General features: G+C 44.1%; 1 protein-coding gene across 3 annotated transcripts in view; it reads left to right on the top strand.

Moving 5' to 3' along the window:
- ptpn12 (protein tyrosine phosphatase non-receptor type 12) overlaps nucleotides 1-25,060 on the top strand; it is a 33,697-nt gene that overhangs the window by 5,119 nt on the left and 3,518 nt on the right. For 2 of the 3 annotated variants that reach the window (XM_027030508.2, XM_027030509.2), the window contains exons 2-13: nucleotides 12,630-12,738; nucleotides 13,252-13,328; nucleotides 15,307-15,402; nucleotides 15,760-15,798; nucleotides 16,129-16,200; nucleotides 16,893-16,952; nucleotides 17,072-17,214; nucleotides 18,203-18,269; nucleotides 18,367-18,444; nucleotides 18,585-18,683; nucleotides 19,618-19,703; nucleotides 22,032-22,864. In XM_027030508.2, coding sequence (XP_026886309.2) covers nucleotides 12,630-12,738; nucleotides 13,252-13,328; nucleotides 15,307-15,402; nucleotides 15,760-15,798; nucleotides 16,129-16,200; nucleotides 16,893-16,952; nucleotides 17,072-17,214; nucleotides 18,203-18,269; nucleotides 18,367-18,444; nucleotides 18,585-18,683; nucleotides 19,618-19,703; nucleotides 22,032-22,864 — 1,759 coding nt within the window. Of the gene's footprint in view, nucleotides 1-12,629; nucleotides 12,739-13,251; nucleotides 13,329-13,903; nucleotides 14,162-15,306; nucleotides 15,403-15,759; nucleotides 15,799-16,128; nucleotides 16,201-16,892; nucleotides 16,953-17,071; nucleotides 17,215-18,202; nucleotides 18,270-18,366; nucleotides 18,445-18,584; nucleotides 18,684-19,617; nucleotides 19,704-22,031; nucleotides 22,865-25,060 lie in introns of those variants that run through there. The other variant, XM_027030510.2, reaches the window with a different exon arrangement.

Below are 25,060 nucleotides of genomic sequence, written 5' to 3' on the forward strand. Positions count from 1 at the left end.
CAAACACACATATTGTGACTGCACTTGGACAGTTATGCTTACAAATAGCTCAGCTATCCACAGTCTATAGATTAAGCCCAAAAATAGTTTTTGTATGATTACTGTGCAGAAATCTTTTTCTGTGCAGACTGTTTGATTTTGTGTGTGTGTGTGAATGAGTTAGTTTATGAAGCTTTAAAGGGATCAATTCTGACCCAATTAATCCTTTACAGAGCCAGTCCATACCTGAACCAGACCATGCATTGCTCATAACCCAAGAAACAATTCAGGTATGGCTTAGGCATTGCTGATGGCTCTCCGGACATTGTGCCATCAACATGCTCTGAACAACTACAGGGACTGTACGTTTAGTTGTCACTAACACAAAATGAAAACAAAAACCATAATGTGTGTGGAAGCCCTTGATGCAGATTCGCTGTTGTGTCTAAACGTGCAAAAGGTTTGCTATTGGGAGAAAAGCCAGGATAACTTGGCGGAGCTGCACCAGGTGACGGTGTCTAGATTTTGGTCTGCTTTGTGCCAGGCCGCCTGTCCTGGCCTCCTGGAGTGCCAGTGTGACCCAGACTGCCAGGCCTCTGCTGGGGAGTCCCTGTTCCTGGATTCAGCCCAGCTACCACTCGAGTGGGCAGCTCTGCCTCTGAGCTGCAGCAGTCTAATATTGGGATCAGTCCCAGACAGTGTGTGAGAGTGCCCATGTGTATTAGTGAGGAATGTTAAAAACTTACAAATTCGGGAACACTTTTACTGACTCCTTCAATAATTCAAATAAAGGCAAAGTACTGAGTTCCATGAGCTAAAACATTTAGCTAGTTATTGTAGTGGTGATGCAGTAATGTAGTTGGGTTAAAAATGGCCTTGTGCATGACTGAAGCTTTAGGGTTCATGTTGGAGAGCGTTTTTCGCTAGCATCTTTTTTTTTTTTTTGCTTTAAATTGCATCCAACCAAACGTTCAAGTGCTTGAGGCAGAATAAAATACAATAAAAGAATGTTCAACAATTTTATATTATGTCCCCAGATTAGAGCTCGTAATGCCCACTCCTGATAGCCACAGAGGGAATGCCCACACAATGCTTCATTATCTTCTGCTCACCCATCACAGAGCAGTTGTCATTATTTACATTTAGATATCGAAAGGTAATAAAAGATCTGATGATGCATAATTTATTTTAGTGACTCTTAGAATGATCACAGTCAGAATAATTTTAGACGTTTGTAAATGTGAGCTTGTCGTGTACTGTAGCAGTTAGTGGGCAAAGCTTTAAACACTCATTTTCAGTTTTGTTTGTTTTTGTTTTTTGTTTTAAAGAGTGCAAAAAAAGTAAAACGGCATGAAAGGGAATAAAATCCGAATGGGCAGCAGTGGGAAGCTCCCCTGTTTCTTCACTTCTATCCTTTTGTAAGACAGCCTGTTGATAGGCCGGGAAAACACGGATATTTTTTGAAGTTGTTTAAACTTGTTGTTTCATGTAATATCCAGCCCTCCCACACCCCTACCTTTTGGGGTTTTCTATGATGGCTTGCCACTGCATGGATGTAGACATCCCCTAAGGTGAACTCCAGACACTGCCGCCCACACATCTGGATGGTCTCACCACCGACTGAGCACCACCTTAACAATGTGGCTTTCCGCTCCTTCATTGCTTTTGTGGTCGGTGCCTGACAGGAGCCCCTCTCTGAAAAAAGATGGTAGATCCAGTGTGTAGAAGCGTTGCTCCGTGAACCCATTCTGTACAGCATACGAAGCTGTCTGGGTGGGTCCATGTGCTGTGCGTGGGGGGGTGTCCTGCTGGCTCACGGCAGTTGCATGTCTTTGTGCCCATTTTATTTGTCAAGCTAGGTACCTGACACAAGCACCACTCCATCACCGGACGTTGGCGAGCTTCTCATCTCTCTGCTTCAGTCAGTGTCTGCTTCGGGGAGCCACTGAATTTCTCAGGGATAGTTAGAGTAGGGCAGTTAGGAGGCCGAAAGCCTTTGATTCTCTCCCATTGGTCAACGATAGCTCATCGGACTTTGCTGTAGCAGTAGTGTAGCTCTTTTCTGTCCGAGCCAGAGCTGTGGTGCCTTTTTCAGCACAGAGTGGTGTGTACATGATTCGACAGGGTCGTAGGGAAGAGCTTCCAGCACTCTTCTTCAGGTCCCAACCCCAGCTGTACTACAGCTGTCTTGTCCATTCATCACCACTGCAAAATAATTAGTCTCTATGGTTTTACTATTTTTAGGTCCAAGTTTGTGCATAATGAACATTATGTTCCTAGTAGTATTCCTTTAACCACTGACAACATTCTCCCAAATTCCAAATAAAAATACAGTAATTTAAAGCAATTATGAAAGCAACAACAGGTCAAAATATTCAGTGATTACAAACCAAAGGAAACCAAGTTCATATTTTTAAAAATAACACAATACTAATATCTTAACTAAGGAAGAGTTCAGAAATCAATATGTGGTGCTTTTCAATCCCAGCCTTCATGTGTTTTGGAAAAATAACGCAGAGAAATTTCGCAGTGATCTCAGTTTTTTCCCCCCAGAGCTATATATCCCATACTCCCAAGAAAGCCCTGGGGAATTTTGAGCTTGACATTTAAGCAGTTGCTTAAAACTCCCACTACTATGGTATTCATTGTGTCTCAGCATCACAGATTTCGTAATCATATATACAAGGCATTAGGGTTAAGAAGCTATAAAACTTTTCTGGTATTTCTCCAATAGTGCGCTCGCATGGATGACTTTATGGGTTTTCCCACTGTAATTATCCTCAAAGTTTTCCACTGTGTTTCTTGTCGCATCAGACTAGCTGAAGTTGGGTTGAACCAGTTAGACTAGAATAGTGACATGACATGTAGGGCATAGATGAGGTGAGGAATTTCACAGTGACCTTGCAGAAAAGTAGAATGACATGAAAGGAAACGGCAACGCAGCCACGTGAAGACATGTTGAAATCTCATAGCCTACGGCTTGTGGAAAGCAAGGGCAGGGATGTGCTCAAGAACACACTGGATTCTGCTTTTAAGAAGTGATTCTGAAAGGTTTTCTGGAATAATAAACCGGATAAAAGAAGCTGTGTATTAAAGTTTAAATGATCTTTTAATTAAAGGCAGCAGAAACTGAAAGAATAACGGAGAGGTAAATGATGGAGGAAAAAATGAGCCACCAAACTGATCTGGCAGTGCAGATCACAGCATGCAGCTGGATAGAGAGCTGGACTGTTGTATATAGAGCTATGATTCATACATTCACAACTATATATTTTATCATTATAAAATGGACGTGATATTAAGCACCAAAAGCTGTCACTGGTTATCATAGCATACCATACTACTGATAGCATGTGAGCTGCTGAGTTGAGTGTGGGTTGCTTCTCTTTTTTTTTCCTGTGTGTGTGGGGGGGGGGCTAGAGATTGAAGGCCTGATGACTCTCACATCCTGTGTTTTGCTTTAAAAAAAAAAAAAAATCCCCCCTCCTGAGAAAATGAGTGCAGACATTCGCACCTCGTTCCCTGTGTCCTGTGTGCATAAGTCCCAATCAGAGCTCAGTCACTCTGCTTCCTAACAAGGGGAAATGGGGTGTACTGAGCGCTCTCAGTCTGAGCTATTTTCTCTCTCTTCTCGACTGGGTCTCTGTATCTCTCGGCCTGTGTCTTTCACGCTGTCTTCACTCTGCTCGTGACTTTTTATTTGTGTCATTGATAAGTCTGGTTTCCATATTATAAATATGGATGATGAAAAGCAGTGAAAGGCTGTAGTCAACATGAACTAAAGTCTGTCCGAGAAAGCTGTCAAGTTGATGGTGCCAGCGTTTTTATTCATCTTAAATGTGTCTACTACTGAAGCACTGAAATGTGAAACTGCAGAGGGATGAAGTAGAATCTGATCACCTCCCGCCCACGATGCATGGCAGAGAGACCTGTTGTTAAGTGATTCGAGTAAATGGCCAAATCTCCTCCAGAAGGTGAAGCTCAGGCCGGCTGTGGGCCTACTGGAGTCCTGCAGTAAAATGAGCAGTAAAAAACACCTTGCCAATGTCAGCAACATGCACCTCTCCTTCCAACAGATACGTGCTCGTAGGGGTATGTGCACGTGCTGACGTTCAAGTGTATACAGCAATCGCTAGGCTCGTGTGTGTGTGTGTGTGTGTGTGTGTGGGAGAGAGATGGTCTGTGTGTTGTTCACGTACTCCAGCCTCACAATTAGCCAGGTGCTTCCTGTGTCCAAGCAAAGAGCATTTACTACAACAATGGCACATTTTTGCCATCTCTGTCTCAAACTTTGCACAGATATTACTGGAGCTATGTGGGCTCTGTAAATTAGTAGAAGTGGTAGTTGTAGGCAACAAGTGATGGGTAACTGTTTGTTGAAACTGATTATGATGGATGTGTGCCAGCCAAGGTAATGTTGTCTCTGTTCTTCTGCTTTTGAATGAGAATGAACAGATGATTCTGGCCTTTTTATGGGAGTTTTAATACTGCCTGCTTTGAAAGCAGCATTTTGACTAGTAGCCCTTGTACGGCGTAATTCTAGCACTCAGTAGCCGTGGTGATGGAACTTGTGCACGTAGGCCATCAAGCGTTTGCATGAATCTTCGCACTCTTTGTGGCTCTAATGTACGAGTAACAAAACAAGTTAATTACAAGGCCACTGAGTCACATTAAAAGTGCACTGAGAAAATGTGCACGTAGTCAGTCCTTACCCTACTAACTGTGGTATGCATACTATGTAATGCCACACTGCTAATGGCCTGTATGTTGCAAGAAACACAATGATTCTTATATAAGCTGCTGTCACAGTGTCATGGTGTGTGTGTGTGTGTGTGTGTGTGTGTGTGTGTGTGTGTGTGTTTCACCCATCAATGCTGCCTCATTGGTTCTAATCAGTACTTGTGAATGTTTAAGTACCTTAGAGGAGCTGTGCTACCAGGCCAGTGACTCCTTGCTTGTGGTTAAAGAGGAAATGTGCCTGTGTGAGAGAGAGTGCTCCATCATCAGCCTCTGGGTGTGGCCGGAGGCAACCAGTGCACTTCCTGTGGCTCACTGAGCGGGTGGGTAACGCACAGATGGTACGCAAGATCTCATCGCTTCATGGTGAATTTTAAGAAAATGTAATTTTCTTTGTCTTTAGCACCAGGTTGGTTTTGTCCTAATGCCCCCATTAAAACCATGACTGCATGATATTAATATTGAAATGTTGATTTAGGTTGCTTCATACTGTGATGGAGCACACTGGTGTTGCCTGTGCCATGCAGCAGTTAACAGGCTCTTCTCCTATTGGTTAGTATGCTCACAGGGCATGTGTGATGTAATTAGTTAGTGCTCATATTTGGTCAGGCTCATTGTTGATGCAGTGGCTGCTACAAGTCTAGAGTGGGCTGTTCTGGAACCGTATACCCTTTTATCCTGCAGAAGCTAATAAAGAGACAATGAAGTATGGCATGGTCTAGGACGTGCTGAAGTATGGCATGGTCTAGGACGTGCTGAAGTATGGCATGGTCTGTGAACTCTGTTGCGCAGTTCTATTCGCAATGGAGCAAACACGCAGGCGTGTTGCATCTACAGACCCAGAACAAGCGATCCATCGCCCTTTTATAAGCCACTGTTCCTAAAGACTTCCAAATACCTAGAAAACTCACAGAAAACTCTCTCAGGCCTGCGGACTGCTCCGCTGCCCAGACCTTTCTGCCATTTTAGTACGTCCTCTGCATGTGTTGCCTTCTGTCCTTTTTGTGGTGTGACTGAACTGACAGGTGTGCTGTGTGCATGCAGGCCCAGATATGGTCATGTGGCTATCACTGAAGCCCTTCTGAAAATCTTTTTCATTCCTAGTCACATGAAGGATGCCACTGATCTCAGTGGAGCAGATGGGTAACGTTGGTGCACTACTTTTTTTTTTTTCTTCTTCTTTTACTCTTTTGATTCTTTGTCCCATGCCATCCCTCCAGTTCTGCCCCTAAAGTCTAGCCTACAATGCCATGGCTTTATCAGTTTACCTGGGCCTTGCTCATTGCACACGGGGCTAGTGCTATTGGCAGCTTCCTCATACACACAGGATATTCAGGGTCTGTGAAGTGAAGTGAAGTGCAGTCAAGGGAGGACAAGCTTGTGCACATGTATGTGCACGTGTGTTCCTGTGTATGTTTGAGTTTAAAAGAGTTTGTGAAGCTTGCAAAGTAAAGGATCAAAGATTGGTTTATATTCAGAAAATCCTTTTGTTGCCATGCTTTTTGCGTTTTACAATATTTGTGATGATATTTATGTAGTAATATGTGTCGTCATATGGTGGAGTTTGACGTTTTTTGAGTGCTACCTGTATCAGGTGTCTTGTTGGAGGTGAAGCTTGCTTAAACTTGCAGAAAAGGCATGGTCCTGTCCATGGTTTCGTGGGCCTCCGAGGAGCCTGTCCCTGGCTGAGCCCCACGGGACCAGGCCTGTCTCCACTTCTTCTCTATTCTTCTTTGTTGTGCCTGCTGAGCCACTGTAGATTTCAGTTCAGGCTTGATGTGTTGCAGCTGACGAAAGTGCCTTGCCCCTAGCTGTGCATGTGTGCGTGTGAGATTGGGGTGATCAGAGGGTGTATTGCATCTAATACCAAGTTACATCCTGGAAACCACATAGTTTCCATGAGAACCACACAGCAGACATGATTCTCACTCAGCTCTGTTCTGCCAATCGGAGAGAAGTGTACATACTACCTTCAAAAGACCCATTTCCTGTGAATAATTCAGGATAAGGGCAAAATGTGTGAAGGTTTACTTATTGAAGTGAGAGCAGAAAATAGGTTAGGCCTCTTGTTCCATAGAAGCTGCAGTGAGCAAACATTTTTCAGTCTGCTGGGAGGAGGCTGATTCAGGATCGGTTCTTTGAGAGAAGAATTTGGAGAAGTATTTCATTTTGGTGTTTATGATCTGTCCTGATCTAGAGAAAGAGAGGTCATGGGCATTACAATGATATTTAGCCATGCATCGTTAGAATTTCTGGTAGTAATGCGATCTTAACACATAGCACAAAAGTGCCATGTAAGGATTTCCTGACCCATTTTTGCACACACCTTTTTGTCCACAATATCTGTGCACATCAGTATGACATCAGGCAAATCGCTCGGTCACCTTTTGTTTGCGTCTCGTGTTGCCCTGTAAATCAATGAATATGTTGTTTCTTTTAAAAAGAATTTCTTCTGGGCGTATTTCCAGTACGACTTCAGTGTGGTTTTTAGCTGTCTCATTAAATTCCCTGCAGTTGCCTTATTCCACCCACACACTCACTGGCCTCAGGAGGTTTCCTGAGCTGGAGCCATCGTTTAATCATCCCTGCCATTCTTGTGAATCAGAAATCATGAGGCATCCTCCTTTGCAACACAGCGTACTTCCAAGTGAAATGATATTCAGTTTCAAAATAACAGGTAAAATTTACGAAAGACTTTTTAGAACCATTTTGATGACAAGTCAGTGCTTTTTGAAAAACAGAAAACAGTGTTTTGGCTTTTTCAAATGATCTCGTATTACTGAAATTTGTACAACATGACCAGGGGCATCAGCTACCCAGATAAACAGTTTGTGTTTAATTTGAAATTAAATGAAAAACTTTATAATCACCGTTGATTACATGTGGAAGCAGGAAGTGACCTAGCAATATTTGCAGGCGCAGAAGACTATGTACTTAACCTGCTGTTAGTACAAATATTTTTGCATTAATCCTCAATTTCTAATTGTGAAATTATTTTTTTTAATGTAAATGCATGCTATATAATGCAGGCTGTAATGCAGAATTTTACCAATATGTTCCTTGTTTAACACATACATATAGAAGTATCGATGAGTTCCAGAGTCAGTGATTCAGAAAGGACCATGCATTTGCCGGCTCAAAGAAATAAGTTTTTGCATGACCCTTAATGGGGTAACTGAGACAGCAGTAATTGGAATGCATTTGATTTCACTCAAAATGAGCAAGGATATCGCATTAAGTAACTGATTCACTTATTTCAAAATGTAATCCCTATTGAAATATCAATCAAAGAAGAGCAGTTGTTAATCACAGTAGAATAATTAACTCGCTTCATGCACTTAAATCTCAAAAAGGTTTTCAAAATCATTTCTTTTAACACATTAAAAGTTTGGGCATTGAAGACTCCAGGTCATTAAGGTCAGAAGGGTTTTCTTCAGTGATGCTGGTTTTCCCATGCACAATTTTCCCGGGCCTTCGTTGCCGTATTTGAAGTTTTTATTTTAAGCTCATAGAGCTTCCTATGTACTGCATATAGTTCTTTAACTGGGCTTAAATGCGGTTCCAAAAAGTGATTGAATCTTCAAAAACCTTGATAAATGTCCTTTTGGAAAATAGGAAACTAATGGAATAGTTACACACACATGGTCATAAACCATTCTTTTTTCCCAAACTTTTAAAGCCTACTGACAAGGCCTACTGTTACTCTACACATGACACTAAGACACTATAACTATGTTACTGTTTGTTCGACTGTATTGCAGGTGCCTCATTTTAAAATGGCAATTTATTGGGCTTTTGAAAGGCTTAGACACAATAGCCCCATTGGATTGTGTTTAAGCTCAGAGAGAAGCCACAGATGTGCAGTATGTTTCTCATAACTACAGTTAACAGTGAGGAAACATTTTATAGTAAACCTGGTATTGGAAAATAGCAAAACTGTCCTGTAACATGGATTAATAAAATATGATGTTAAAGCAAATTCCAAATTTTCTCAAAGAAAAGTACTTCAATTGCTTTTAAATTCTGAATTGTAAGCCTAAACCCTCAGAGTACATGAGAGTGTAGTCAACACCTTTTGTGTGTGAGATAAAAAGATAGATAGATAGATATGAGAGAGAGAGAGAATGAATGATGTTCTAATGATGGCTTTCTGGCAGCCAGTACTTCAGAGTTCAGGCTTCCACTGACAGAGCAGTGCTAATACCTCAGCCACAGAACCCACAACACAGAAGTGTGTGTGTGTGTGTGTGTGTGTGTGTGTGTGTGTGTGTGTGTGTGTGTGTGTGTGTGTGTGTGTGTGTGTGTGTGTGTGTGTGTGTGTGTGTGTGTGTGTGTGTGTGTGTGTGTGTGTACGTGTACGTGTACGTGTAGACACTTGCGCATATGAGCCAGCACGTGCTTGCTCTCCCCGCAAGTAAGGCAGAGCACGATGCTTGAAGCTTGGCTTATATACAATATAATGGTGGTGGTCATATGCCTTTAAATCCATGTCCTGTGGTGTTTAGTGTCTCTCTCTCTCTCTCTCTCTCTCTCTCTCTCTCTCTCTCTCTCTCTCTCTGTAATGTAGCTTCAAAAGGATTTTGTCCTCTAACCTTATTCTTGGAGCAGTCATGTCAGAAACCATCAGTTTGTATTATAGCCTATAACACATTACTAACTCCATCTTGTTCTGCAGCTAGACTTGGGACTCATTGCAAAACAATATTATGTATTCAGTACATTGGAAAATGTAAAAACTTTTGTTTGCAGTGTCCTTTGAAACACACAAATGAATATTTATTAAATTCAAATTCATGTCCTGGGGTGTAACTTAGTGTGGAATTTTCTGAGATACTCAAACACAGTAAACGTCTAGGTTTGGAGTGTGGAACTTTAAGTAGTTGTGGAATGCAATGTACATCAAGGCATGCGAGTTTCTTTTTCTCTTGGGACTGCATTCATACGCCCTGTGATGTGGTCATTAAGCTAGGAGGGCGTTGACGTGCCCTGCCTCAGCAGAATCCCTTGGGGGTGTGGGAGGGGCTTGCAGTGCTGCCGTGTGGATTGGAGCAGAGGTAAGTAACAGGCCAATGAGAGGGAGCCCAATTTAACTGTGTCACGCCGGTTATTGTTCTTCTCCGGTGCTGACAGAAACGGAAATATTACACCCCCCCAGCTATCTCACACACTCTCTCACACACACACTCGGGTGCGTGCATGCATGCATGTATACACGTGTGCGCACACACACACTCTCTTCTACCCTAGCTCCCACACACACACAACAGCACCATTTCCTGTGTTATGTGGGCAGCCTGAAAAAAGGGGTGTGGGGGGGTAGAGACTTCGTTCCTGAAACAGGATTCTCGCAGGCCTGCTCGAAAAGTGCTCAAACAGCCTGACGGGCAAGTGAGCAGGATGAAAAAGAATCCATTTACCACACACACAGACGGACAAATGCACTCACTGCCTGGGCCTGTACACACACTGCTATGGCTGGTATTGAGACTTGTTCCTGCTCTATTTCCTCTTGTGAAATGCCTCCCGCTCTGGAGCGTGTCTCGGTTGTACGGAGTTGATGTGACTGTGGAAGAGAGCAGCGGTAAAGCATGGCCTGCCTGCTCATTGACCGAGAGCGAGACAAGACAGACAAAGGTCATATGATTTCCGAAGTGATGTGCTTACTGTTTTCTATTTTTCACTCTTACTGCGAACATTTTGACTTTTTTAAGATAGAAATTTGATGCAACTGTTTGATACAATTGTGTTAGAATATTACATTTTAAATCAAAGGAAACACCAGTGCATAATCAAGTACAAACTGACTGAATGAGTGTTTTTGGCAGGTCATGTCAATGCTATAAAATAATTTCACTTGACACTTAAAATGACCGAAATTGTGTAGAAATAGACTAAATAATTTTTATGATGATTTTAAATCAATATCACAATGAGAAATGCAAGTTTTTATCTTTTCTTAAGATATATTTTTTGGATAGCACTTAGTCTAAAGGTCACTAATACCTCAGGGTTTAGTGTGAGCTCATTAATAACTCTGGGTTGGCACAAGGAGGGGACATTTGGTATTTCACAAAGTAGGATTTCTCAGTAGTTAATTTAATTTACATGGAAAGTGCAGACTGTAGTTGAAGTGCTAAGGGACACATCTGCTCTGGTTTTGGCATAAGCTCGCCGGATAAGTGACCAGATCAGCTAAGGTCTTCCATGGAGAGTGTTCATTGAAGTTGTACTGAAACTACAATGTGCCAGCGACATGTAGACATTTGTTATATTTTTCATATCTACATAGTCTCTTCTGACTTACTTAACAATGCAAAAAAACAAAGTTATAAATATTGATTTTACTCATTCCTTTTTGATGATGAGTTTTTATTTATTTATTTATTTATTTTAAATCACTAAACGTTAAAAGTTAATGTGCTAAAATTTTATTTTAAAAAAAAAAGACCAAAAAAGAAGGTATAATAGTCTAGCCACAGGACATCTGTGGAGAAAGGTCCACTTTAACTGCTCTTGGAAACCTCCAAACTTGCCTGTCAAATGTAAATTGCTTTTTCCTTTAGGTACAGAGAGAAGGTGTTTTGTACTCTCTGTCTGCGCAAGAGTGTTTTGTCTTGGCCCTCTTGGTCTTATGCTTGGTTGATGTCTATAGGCTAATAAAAATTTCATTCACATGAGACCAGAATAGCTGTAACGTAATTACTGTGTGCCTGAGAGGGAGCTGTTCTCCAGCAAGTGCTCACAGTAAGTACACCCCCCACCCTGCTTTGAGACATGAGCCTTCTTGCTTCCTCTTCTCAATAGTTCAAAAATAATCAATAGTAATTAGTGTAGTTCTTTAAACTCTTACTGGACTGAACAATGTGGGAAGCTAATAAAAAGAAATACTGCCGTGGTACGTGTTTTGAGTATTTTAATGCAAAGGCACTTTGGAATACATTCTGCGGTGGTTTTTTTTTGTATTTTTTGGGTAACATTTTGATTTCACTGTTTATCTGGCAGGTTACTTTTAAACCTATTGTGCCCAAACACGAGAGACTCAAAAGTTTCTTAAGCGTGTTGAGTCCATTACTGGCCCCGGTAGAGCCTCCTCTCTCCTCACCATTATAACACGAGTGTCACTGTTGAAGCCACGCTGCTTTCTCTCGTGATGAGAGGAGGCCCATCTTTACCACATGTCCACGGAAACTAGGCCGCCCACGCCATGTCTCTCAGAGCCCGAAAGAAAAGTGAAAGAGCTAGAGGGGGGCTCTAAAGAAATTTAGAGATGCTGATCTGGTTTGGAAAGAACACTAATAAGAGACATCATTAATGTGGAAAATTACACGGTGTTTCTCTGGAAAGCTGTGTACTATAATTTTGAATGTCTCTACAGTACACTGCAGTTACTCATCTAGAATCCTCTTCGGTATGTAGTTGTAGTTCACGCTGGGGAAGGGTGCTTGGATGGGAGTCTGAGAGCAGGCCTTCCTCACCCTGTGCTTGGCTTGGCGAGGGCCTGATGCTTCATGCCGCACAAGAAGTTAGTCTTCACTGCATGTGGTGTGCACCGTGTTAGAAATATGACTTTGATTATAACCGGTGGGGTGCCCCTGGCAGTGTGAGGGTGTAGGGAGAGAGTTACTGGAAATGTGTGCGTATGTAGTAGGTAGGGGCAGCTTTGGGTCATAGTGTATTTTTATAGAACTTGGTTCCTGGCCTATAAGATGCCACAGTGAGGGGGCTTGTGCTGTGAGCATGTTACTAGAGTAAAGGGAGTCCCCTGGGAGCAGTGTTTGCCATCTCATTGATTTATGCTGTTAAACCTGGTCCAATGTATCAGTCCTACCAAATGATAAGACGGGGAATGCTGTCTTCCATTAATGTTGTTTTTCTTATTCTCTCTGTCTCCCTCCCTCCCTCTCCACCCACAGAGATTACGCAGACTATCAACCAAATACAAAACAGAGAAAATCTACCCAACCAACATTGGTGAGAAAGAAGAGAATGTGAAAAAGAATAGATATAAAGACATACTACCATGTAAGTAATCCGTGGTATGTCATGTCTGTATTGTCCAGGCTATGGTCTGTTGCATCATTTAAGTGAACTGTGTAAGTGAAACTGACTTGTGTGGTATAGCTCATGCATAAAGGCTGCGGTTTTTCTTTCTGTCTTTCTGTCTTTCTTTCTTTCTTTCTGTCTTTCTTTTTCTTTGATGGTTTCACCAGGAACGTCTGATGGATGCCCACTGTCTGCCAAAGCCTGAACCAAATCATGTCTCATTTCTGACGAGAGCTTTATTAATAACTATTATGCTTGCATCTGCAGTACAATCTGAGGAAAGGTTCTTAGCCGTGAGTCTGGGAAAGGGCCTTCGCAAAGCATATTTGCTGTGTTGCTATTTCAGGCTTGCTGTGATGAAAATGAAAACTTCCTTGGAATGTTTCGGCAGAACCTGTTTTATACTGTAATGTTGTGTTGTAATGTGCATTATGGCCTGTGTGTGTGTAGTGGAGCGGAGCACTTTTTTCACTGCCTTTCTCATCCTTTCAGTTGACCACAGTCGAGTGAAAGTCACGTTAAAAACGTCCAATCAGGACACCGATTACATCAATGCAAACTTCATCAAGGTACAAAACACTCGTTGTGTTTGTGTGAGTGTGAGAATGAGTGAGTAGGCGTGGGCGGGCAGGCAGGCAAGAAGAGGGCTGTAAAACGGATGTGGAGATGATTGTTAATCAGCTTACTGAAACACACAAGCGCGTGCACACACTATACATCAAGTATTGTGACTCCCTCTCATGCTGACACCAGTGTGTTTTTTTTTTTTTTTGGGATGAAATGGCTCAAAGACAAAATGCACGTTAGCATTTAATTTCTGAAAATGTATGCCTAGCCTTAGAAAACATGTCGATAGTAGCTTCAGTAGCTGAGCGTCCTGGTGGAAATCTTTAGCACTGATGGTTCCCTGTGGATCTTGGAGAGGAGAACCCACCTGCATTTTTAGGACGACTTTAACGCAGACTTTGTGCAGTCGAAGCTCCACGCCTCGATCCTGCGTCCTTCAGCCCACATCCCAGACCCCGGGGGGAGGGGGGGGGGTACATGGAGGTAGTGTCGTCGCTTAAAAGTGTATATTGAGTGCCATCGTTGGCTCCATCTTTGAGTATAGCAGAAAATATATCTGCATCTTGATTTAGCAAATATCCCAAGAGCCATAAAGTTGCCTGCTTACTATGCAGTATAAAAATAAACTGACAGATTGCTAAGAGAGCCAGAAAAGTTAATCAAAGGGAGAACGTAGTAGAAGGCTGTGGATTGTGCAGATTCCATCTAGATTGGCTTGCTTTTGACCTGTTTAATGAAAACACTGTCAAACACAAACACCAACAGAAAATTCCTGTCACAGGAAGGTGAAGTCATTGGCTACAGGCTCAGGGCATTTATCCAGCGAGAGCATAAGGTACATGTTTCAAAACACCTATCTAGTTGATAATTTGGTTTATTAAATGCTGCTCACAATAGTAGCCCTCTTTGTTCTAAGTGATTTACTGTTTTTCGTAAATATGTGCAGTTCTTCGTAAAATGTGGGTTCCACACCTAGGATCTGAAACTCAGGCCAACTCACTCGTATGTTTACATTAAAATTCTGGTAGTGCTGAAATGGCAGGAAGTTAGTCACTGAAGAAGGGAGAACATGCTAGCATATTCTTCAGAAGGACCATTGCTCTCTTGAGCATTTGTTAGAATACTGAACCGGACATGGACTTGGTTGTACGTTTCCAAATTGTTTGGTGATGCCATGCTAGTATCAAACACAAAGCTAGTAACTGTTTGCTACTAGCATGTATACATACCAGTTACGTTTTTTTTTTTTTCTCAGAAGAACCTTTAATATGTCTTGTCATCTTGTCACACTATGCTTTTATATTGCGCAGTTTGACTGAATGCTTGAGTTTCCAAATTTCAATTACATCACATTCATCGTACGTTCTGTTCGAATAGTGTTGACAAACACTAATAGTTAAAAGTTGACAAACATGGTAATCTACATTCTGGTACTGCCTCTGAGGGCAGCACCGCTGACCTTTTCTAACAGTGTGTTATTCTGTCTGCTTTTTAATAAGCTCACTTCTTTACCAAAGTACAGAACGTTAGTGGAATCGGACATTATGGTGTGAGAAAATGTTTACACGCTGCAGCCAGCCATACATTCAGATGTCCTGTCTGTGGTCTTTCTGTTTGTCTTTAAATGTCAATAGCAGTGATGTGGATTTTACAGATAGTTGGTTGAGTCCTGTTAGACCCAAGTTCCATGGTGTGCTTTTCATATTTTAAATATAAGACTAGGCTAATGATTTGAATCTTTGACCTTCGAATTTTGATTACAGGTATTTAGGGAACATTTTCAGTACATCATGAACTCTCTTATTCCACCTCAGTTAATTAGGTAGAATTATTATTATTATTATTTTTTTGTATTATTGATGATTATATTTAGCTTTCAGGAGTTAACCCCTCCCCCCGCTCTTCTGTAAGAGATCATGCTTCTGTATGCATTACTGTGCCTGCCTGTGTTTTTAATGCATTGTTTCTTCTTGTGTGCAGGGAGTTGATGGGCCAAAGGCCTACATTGCAACTCAGGGCCCCCTGCCCAATACAGTCATTGACTTCTGGAGAATGAACTGGGAATACAACGTTGCAGTGAGTGCTTGCCTTACACCCAGCACTCAGCAAGAGGGAGGGGGTGGGGGGTGGCTGGTAGTTGTGAGTGGGTGTATGTGTGGTAATATGACTCTTTGTTAACCCTGTCACTCCTACGGTACCACAGTATTTCTGTGTACTGTAAATAATGTTCGGTCTGTTGACTTAATCTGACTATAACAGGGTATTAGAAATGTTTACTCTTGCTACAGAACCACATCAGAAGTCCGAGAGGGACAAAAACAGAAGTTACCCCCCCCCCCAACAGTTTATTAAGTAGATTGATTTTCAGAAAAGTGTGTGACTGTTAAGATATAAACTGTTAAAGTGACATAACCAACTGTCCGTGTTCTGTAGGTTGTTGTGATGGCGTGTCGTGAGTTTGAAATGGGAAGGGTAAGAGTGACTGTTAAACTCCTGCTACGTCATATACCCAGTAAACCCTGAATATGTGTCTGTATACCAGACTTGTGTACCAGATACTGTTTATTACCCAGTTCTGTTTTTTTTTTCTCATCTGAGAATCTGAGAGATTTACCCCTTTTCCTCTAGGAGCTCTGTGAGTTTCACAAGCTTTAATGTGGATTATGTGGCTCAGTCTGATTTAGTCATAAACTGTTTGATAATGTTTTTTAAATATCCCAATAACTCAGGTAGCGGTTTCTTATGTGCCGTCACAGTTGGTGCTGTTGGCTTGAAATGATGACATCTGTTTCCTGTCTGCAGAAAAAGTGTGAGCGGTACTACCCCCAGTTCAGAGATGAGCCCATGTCTTTTGGCCCCTTCAGGATCTCCTGTGTGAGTCACAGCTTCCTGACTACATTTCCCAGCATACCTGACACATGCACAAAGACACACACACACACACACACACACACACACACACAAAAACACACACACACACTCACTCACACACACTCACTCACACACACTCACTCACACACACTCACTCACACACACTCACTCACACACACTCACTCACACACACTCACTCACACACACTCACTCACACTCTCTCCTTAGGTTTCTTCCTATTGTCTCACATTGTTCCATTCTGTTCTAGGACGGAACTCAGAGGGAGGCTGTGCAGAATGCTATATCAGTTTTCATTTGCTCTTTTAGCCTCACCAACATTTAATTACAAACAGACCTCTTCTTACTAGGAAATAATTTCTTCTTTGATGTATTGGCATAAATAGATAAAGAGATGCTTATATCATTTCCAGAGAAATGTCAGCAAATGGAAGGAGCCCCACGTTCTTAACCTTTTAAAATAACTAAACTATAAGTGTTTGATTTCAAAGGCGTGTTGTTCAGTAACTGCTGTGAATTATTTAGTAACTATTGGTGCTGATACGAAAGGCATGTAGTTACAAGAGAGGAGATTGGGAGTCTGGAACCCGCAGTAGTTCTGTGAAGTGTGAGGGGTTGTCAGTCAGTCAAACATAGGTGTGCATCACGCAGTCTGCTTTTGCTCTCTGTTCTTTTAGGAATCAGAACAAAATCGACCGGACTACTTCATCCGCAGCTTAACGGTAGAGTTTGAAAACGTAAGTCCCCCACCGTCCTCAAGCTCCTTAGCTCTCCGTGTCTTTCCGGACAACGGGTTAACCTTTTCACCCACCCCCTTCCCACTCCGCCCCTCTTCCTGACTCTCCTCTTTCCCCAGGAGACCCGCAGAATAACACAGTTCCATTATGTCAACTGGCCGGACCACGATGTCCCCTCGTCCTTCGACTCTATATTGGATATGATAGCACTGATGAGGCAGTACCAGGAGCACGACGACGTTCCGATCTGTGTGCACTGCAGGTAGAGGGCGCTCTCACACAGAGAGGGTGACTTTCGTGAAACTCTGGTGCCTCTTCCGAGGCTCGGCTCTGTACCGTCAGGCGCCCACTGCATGCCCGGCAGACTGGCAATATTGTTCCTTGGTTCTGTACAGGCGGCCACTGGTTGGGATCATGGGTGACATCATGTCTGCCCCCTAACCCTTCCCGCCCCTGCCTGTTGGAGGGGGAGAGACATGGGGCTCTCTCAGAGGGGAGAAAAGCAGTAAACCACCAGCTCGGCTCTTTCCTGCCCCTTTGATCTCTGCCCTTAATGAATTGCACTCAGGAAATACCTTAAGGCAGGTTGTTATTGGCCCAGCTGAAGCCACATGGATTGGTTCAGGGCTAAGGGTGAAGTTACATGCGCATAAACACTGAGAGTGCAGTTAAAGAACCCTTGTACAGGAGGCTAGATGGGATGGGAGGCCTAGGACAGTCTCTCCAGCTTAGTGTAGTCCTCTAGCCAACAATTACATTAATACTTGATTAACTTCAAAACAAAGACCATGAATTGTAAAGACCATGCATTGTTTTCTGAGTGATTTCTTATAATGGAATTTTTTAAAGTCATGACTGGGTCTTTTCATGGTGCTATATCTGTGATTTGATGATTTAGCATTTATTGTATTTATGTGTGAATTCTTATAATATCCTCATGGGTAGCGTACGTAATAGAATTCATAATAGAGGTCACATGACATGTCTTTAAAATCTTCGATGTTGTGAGTGGTTTCATGCTGGCTGTGCTGTGACCTTGCTGATGAGAATTCAAGTCACCTTTCTGTTTATTAAGAGAAGTCGTAATTGAAGAGCAATTGTGTTGATCGATAACCGTGCGAGCATTTACAGTCCACGTGAGGTTGAGGCTTGGTGGCGTTATGCTGAGGCATGCGAGTTTGGTTTGGTCAGACCTGTGGCGTGGACTCGCGCGTGGCTGGGAACTGACTGTGTGCTCTCTGCATTTGCAGTGCCGGGTGCGGGAGAACAGGTGCCATCTGCGCCATCGACTACACATGGAACCTGCTGAAAGCTGGGGTAATGCTTCTCTCTCGCTTTGTCTCGCCGCTGCGCTTGTGGTTTTGTGTCATCAGCCCTCAGCCTAATGCAGCGTCCCAATTGCTCTCCATTGCAGAGGATTCCGGAGGACTTCAATGTGTTTCAGCTGATTCAGGAGATGCGTACCCAGAGGCACTCGGCGGTCCAGACCAAGGTGCGTTCACCGAAACAGCGGTAGACAGAGGAAAGGCCTCGAGATGATTCTGCACCAATGTGCCTCGTTCTCTGCGCTCCGCGTCTTCTCCCTCATGTGTCGTCTCTCTCTCTCCCCCCCACCCCCCCCTCCTCGCACAGGAGCAGTACGAGCTGGTCCATCGAGCAATTGCACAGCTTTTTGAGAAGCAGCTGTTGCTGTTGGAGAGTCCCACAAACTCCGAACTGACTGATGGCATGGTGAGATGCGCTTCGCCATGCTGTTCCACTCACACATTCCAGCTCTGGCCAGTGTTCAGGCCTTCTCGTAGCCAAGTGACTTGAAGAGCTCTCGCACCTGCTGGATGAGGACTGCATGCAAGTCAGGGGGAAGAGAGAAGGAGAGGGAGGGAGGGAGAGGTAGAGAGAGAGAGCGCGCGCAGTGGGGGGGAGCGAGAAAATTCCATACATCACAGGGCAAGAAGGAAGGCAGAAACCTAAGGATGTGCGTCACTTGGCACTTAGCCAAGAGCTAGAGCTCGCTTCCTGTTTGTAAGGCAGAAGATTGCTGACATAATGCTCCCATAATGCCCTGAGAGCCTGAGAATCAGCCCACATCTGGCTCTGTCCAGTAAACACATAATGTCTGGCTACTGCTCATACACACACACACACACACACACACACACACACATTTACTTTCACGCCATCTCTCTTTCTATTCAGGATTTATGCTGTGAATTAGACGATAAAGGATCAAATGTCTTCTGCGTCCCTAGCTCCCTGTACTTTGTTCTTTTACTGTGGTAGCCAGTGAGCAGTGACTCTGCTGATTGTTTGAGGATAGACAGGCACTCTCCAGCACACCACTGCACCATCGCTTGTGCCCAGTCCACCAGGGGATTGATGAATACCACATCATAACTGCATGGGATTTATGCTCAATTATGGGCCATATTTTCTGCAATCTGTTCACAATTGGGAAAGATGTTTTGAACCTTTTTGAGCTTTCATTTTTACGTAGTTCTTACATTTAGGATTATTAGTGTTATTAGTGTCCTATATTTAAAAGAAACCATTGTCTTATGTAGTTTTTGTTTTGTATATATTTAAAACAAAAAACATGTTTACCCGTTGTCTTAATTAGCTTGTTTTGTTTTGTCACATGTGCACTGTGCCCTCCCACTTACCCAAGGATGAAGGCAGTCCGGAAAAACCCGGACAGAATTCTGATGAGGAGCGATGGGACACGCCCCCACCCAAGCCGCCCCGCATCCGGAGGTAAGACCCCGCCCCCTCCATGGCCCCCACGCTTCGGAAGGTCATGCAGTTTGGTCCCATTCAGCCCTGGGGGCGGTCTTTGCTTCCTGGTAAAACCCGAGCGTTAGGCAGTGGGTGGTGTGGTCGCAGCCTGGCGGAGCATGTGGGTGGGGGCGAGTCAGCATGCACGTGGTGGGCGAGCAGGTCGGTGTGCAGGGGCTTGCGCGTGTGGTTTTGCTGGCCTGTTGTCCTCCTGCCTCCAGGGTTTGATGCGGAAGCCAAGTTGAGTGTCGCGTTCCCTCTGATCTCTCCCTGTTCTCACACCAGCGTCTCGAGCCACACTGCACACACACAGGAACACAAGATTTTTGTTGTGGTGACAAGAGCCCTTTTATTTTCTAATGTTCTTATTCACTTGTCTCTTTCTTTTTTTTTTTTTTTTTTTATTTCTTTTTTTATTTTTTTTTTTTTTTTTCTTTTTTTTTTTTTTTCTTTTTTTCTTTTTTTCTTTCTCATGCACTCTTTCTTACTCGCTCACTCTCTCTGCGGGCAGTGATTGTCTGCAGCTGTCTCTTTGATATTCCTCATTGGTCTCTATGCCGGTGGTGGAAGTAGCTTCAGAGCTGGAGCAGCTCGGAGCGCTTGCTGTTCTGCCAGGGTTAAAGCAGCGTCCTAAGTTGCGTCCTCGTGTGCAATAGTGTGGCGTGCCTCTGCGAGGAAGGTTTTTGTTTTGGTGTGCACTGCTGAGCGTGGTCACAGGCATGCTTATTGAGCAGTGTGTAACCATCACCAGGACCCCTCAACAACTCGGAGTTACTCTTTGTAGAAGTCGCCACTGTTGCGCTGCGCAGAGCATCATTTCACTGTGCGCTTTGTGAGAAATCAAAGCTGCGATAGGAAACTGAAGACAGGAAGTGCGTGGCCTACCTCACCGGCTCCCTGCGAAGGATTTACGACCGAGGTTGAGATCGAGCAATTCTCTCCACAAAGCCCATGTGAGAGGGGGCAGTAGTGTGAGGGTGTGCATGAAAGGTGTCACAAATCCACAGAGTGCACGAGAAGTGTGGCTATGCATTGAAGGCTCTATATCCCAGCTGGTAAGTGACTGTGTATGTGTGTGTAATCCCAGGGGATGAGCCTGCCCTTCCTGTGCTGTGCGGCAAAATGCAGAAAAGAGGTGGGGGGGGGGGGGGGGGTGGACTACTGTGGCGGGGAAGCAGACGTTGGGAGCAATCCCATCAGGCCATCTGCTAAAGGAATGCTGACCTTGGCCTCTGCATAACCTCTGGATGCGCGCATGCGTGTGAAAATGTGCTCGTCTCATTTTTACCGAGACAACTACTTCACTTCCAGTATGATCACGTACTGCAGTTGTTTTAATCTCGTGCAGAGAGGGGGTAAAGCCCACAAACAGGTGATTTGAACACTGTGTGTGTGTGTGCGCATGCGTGCACAGAAGCTTGAGAATGAGAGGGAGAAAAAGATAAAAGGTTCAATTCAAGTTCTATCATCATTACCACGACTACAGCCTGACACAGAGTCTCCCCATAGTATTGCTGGAAACGAGGCCAAGTTTTGTTGCCTTCGTTCTGTCTGCGTCTGGAGGGAGCAGAAGTGATCCCCGACCTCGCCAGACAATCTGCAGTTAGGACTCGGGTGCCTTCTTGTTCGTGGCTTTGCGACTTATGAAATATGTTATAGCAGAATCAAAATAGCCGCTGCGGTAGGGTCATCCGTCAGCGCTGTCTCAGAGTCAGTGACGCGTTTGACTCGAAGTTTGTCTTTGGCACTCACGGCTCGTGCTGGCCGCTGTATTCCTGCTCACCACACTGCCACTTGCGGTTGCAGTCAGGTGCTTCCCACTGGCCACATGGCCACATCCTCCCTCTCAGAAAGTGTGCGTGCGTGTATGCATGCACGCTTCACCAGTGGAGGGGATTTCACACACGAGGTCACTTGATTCTTTGAGGTCACGGATTTTCCATGTCTGTCCGTCTCTGTCGCTCCTGTGTTGTAGAGGTTGGTTTAATGTGACACTAATAGCATAGCGATGTGGTGATTTAGCCTGCCACGGATTGACTGAACACTTTTAAAAGCTAAGAAACACTTCTAGGAAAGGAATTTAAATGTTTGATAGAATGGAATATTAACTGAATTTCAAAGGTGCTGAAAAATGTATTTCTTCCTGAAATTATGATTTTGTTTTTGAAGCTTGCAGCATGCCACCTTGTGGTGACATTGAATACTCATAATGCAAACATGCATCCGTTTCCCATAGAGTCCTGTATCTTTTTTTTTTTTTCAGTTTTCCTTCATTATTCTCTTGCTCTCTCTGTGTCCGTGTCTCAGTTCTCAAGCAGAATGTGATGTGAAAGAGGAGATCTTGCAGCCTCCAGAGCCTCTCCCAGTGCCGCCCATCCTCACGCCGTCCCCGCCCTCAGCCTTCCCAACTGTGACCAACGCGCGGCAGGACAACGACCGCTACCACCCCAAACCCGTTCTCCACGTGCTGGCCTCCGAGCCAGACCCGGACCTCAACGAGAACTATGGCGAGCCCACGGAGGGGGCCCCGGCGCCGCTTTCCGCCTCGTTGGCCAGCTCGCCCACCCGCTCTGCGTCTCCCCCGGGTGGCGCGGAGAAGCGGGTGGAGCGCAAGCTGAGCATCGAGATCAAGAAGGTGCCGCTGCAGGAGGGTCCGTGCAGCTTCGAGGGCAGCAGCTCCCTGCACCGTGTGCACGCCTTCAAGGCACGCTCCCACACCAGTGGCAGCAGCAGCAGCTCGCTGTCAGAGGACTCAGACAACCCGCCGCGCCCCAACCATCTACCCCTGCGCCGGCAAAAAGGCCATGCGGCCTGGGCTCGGCCCGCGCCAGAACAGGTCTCCTCGCCGGTCGAGCAATCGCCAAGCCCCACCCCTGCTCCTGACCCTGACCCCACCTCTGACCCCACCTCTGGGGTCCTAGGTGCACCAGTCAGGACTGCCCTGTGCTTCACCAACCCCCTCCACTCGGACCACTCTGACCCTGAGCCTGAGGACGGTGAGAACCCCCTCGCTGACTGCCGTTGCAACATTTCCACGGCAACTGGCACAGTTTCTGCTGCATCCCATGAGGACCACACCCCCAGGAAGGTCACCCCTATGTCCATCGCCGGCCTTGGCACGAAGCCAGACTCGGCGACAGGTATGTTAAACTGCTGTTTAGTCGGGTTGAAGGAGTGACTTAAGGTAGGTATCTTCATCCATAGACAGAAATTATCATCAGTTTATTTTCTGAGTTTATTAGCAGTGAGCTTATATCACAATCTTTCCTCTCTCTGGGCCAAAAAGTAAAGGAGACAGACCTGGGGCCTCATTTATAAAACTTTTTGTGGATTCCGGAATGAAAGTGTGCATACACCCAAAAAATTCAGATTTATAAAACCTTGAGTACCCTACTTTATAAATAGCTTAATAAATCAGAGTCTTATTGAAAAGGCATGCAGGTGAAGGAGCCTCATATCACAACCTGTTACCACCCAGAATTATCCATAAATGGTCAATGCAAATTACTCCATGAATACTTTACATATGGGGGTGTCCCATTCATTACTGTGTGATGGTGGTGATGCGAGCACAGCAAAGTGAGGGGGATGTGAGTGTGATGGAGACTGAATATCAGCAGTGACATCACCAGTATACACAAGTTTGAGTGGCAGCATGTAACTACATAGTCTGCATAGTGTTCCTTCCGCAAACACATTGTTGCTGATGTAAAAAAAAAAAAAAAAATGTCAGATTTGAAAGGTGATGCAAAGTCATCTCGCTTTGCAAAGGTAGGGTGTTCCTGCACCCCGTGAGGTAAAGTCTACACTCCGGCAGACGATTTCTGCCTGGTATAGCAGTCTCCCACTTGATGCATCCTGACAAACACAATCTGCCTTACAGAAGCTCACTGGTGCACTCCACACTGGATAGTGTGTCCCATCATTTGTAGTGTCTCTTCTGCACTATAAATTACAAAACAGTCACCTGCAGAAGGTACAGCAATATGTCTGTAGATTGCTCAGATTACATTTGGAAAACCAGACATTGCGCTTTGATGTTGGTCTGTTCACCCACCATGTAATGAAACTGTATGTACTGATGTGTCTGTTTAATTATGACAACCAGTACAGCTTGCATGATGACACTTTAGGATGGCTGGGATTTCCCAGTCCCATCATATGATTCTCTCTGGAAGCAACCAGTTGGAATCCAAGGATTGTTAAAAGGGTGGAGAGGTATTGGTCAGTTTTGTAAGGTTGGTCTTTTTAAAACCAGGGCCAACTATGTATATAGTTCCAAGAGAATTGTTTTTTAGAAATCTAAATTTGCTCATTAGCCAGTCATCATCATTGGCAAGATAATATTTGTGGACTCTAAAAGCACATTCTTGTCTTATTGGGCAGTCATGGTCTTCTAATAATGCCAAAAAGACATTGTGCCATAGACAATTTTGCATTGATTCCAGCATGGAATGTGTGAAATTATCTTACATCTGATGGCAGCATGTTGTTTATCCACAACTAATACCAACCCATAACGAGTTACAGTTTCATTTAGAGAGGGGATTGCCAAATAGTTATCTGGAGAAATAAATATGAATACAAACAGGCTAATTAACTGGTTTACACACAATCAAGAAACGCATCAGACAAAACACTGTTTAGGCTTGAATGCTTTTCAGGAATAACTAGCATATATGCAGTAATTATGCAACTGCATTATTTAACATGGGCTGTTGCATGTGAGGACGCTAATTTGTGCATTTTGCTGTAATTCCCTACGTTTAACCTGGGTTCTCTGCCGATCCTGGGCTCTATAAAAGTTGGGTATGGCTCTACTTATGGGTCAAAGGTTCTGTAAATATATGCCCTATTTCCTTCCAAGTATTTCTTTACAAATCTTGATTTCTCTACCGCAGGTTACATTTGCACATTTCAGGCCCGTTTTTGTGCGCGCACACCATTTATAAATGAGGCCCCTGGACGGTGCACTGTAATGTGAGTTTGTAATATAAACCCAGAATAAAAGTCCTGTACACATCCAAGATTTGGAGCACTGGTTTCAGCTCAGTAAATCGGTCTCCATGTCCTTCCTGTCCGCTCCAGATGGAGAGTGCAGGAGCAGGTCTGTACTGTCAGTCACCGCCTGGTGAACAGCCTGCAGCTTTATGTGAATGCAGCATTCTTGTGAGTTACAGATAAGTGTTATTCAGGAATAGGTTTCTTTTGAGAATTTTAATTCGAATACCTTTTGTAGTTTACAGAGCTTTCTCAGAACATCAGATGTCTACATCTAATAATAGATGACTTGATATCAAGCAATGGTCTGGCTAAAGATCAGCCAAGAAAAATTT

This window comes from Electrophorus electricus, chromosome 2 (assembly GCF_013358815.1).
Source record: "Electrophorus electricus isolate fEleEle1 chromosome 2, fEleEle1.pri, whole genome shotgun sequence".
Lineage (NCBI taxonomy): Eukaryota > Metazoa > Chordata > Actinopteri > Gymnotiformes > Gymnotidae > Electrophorus > Electrophorus electricus.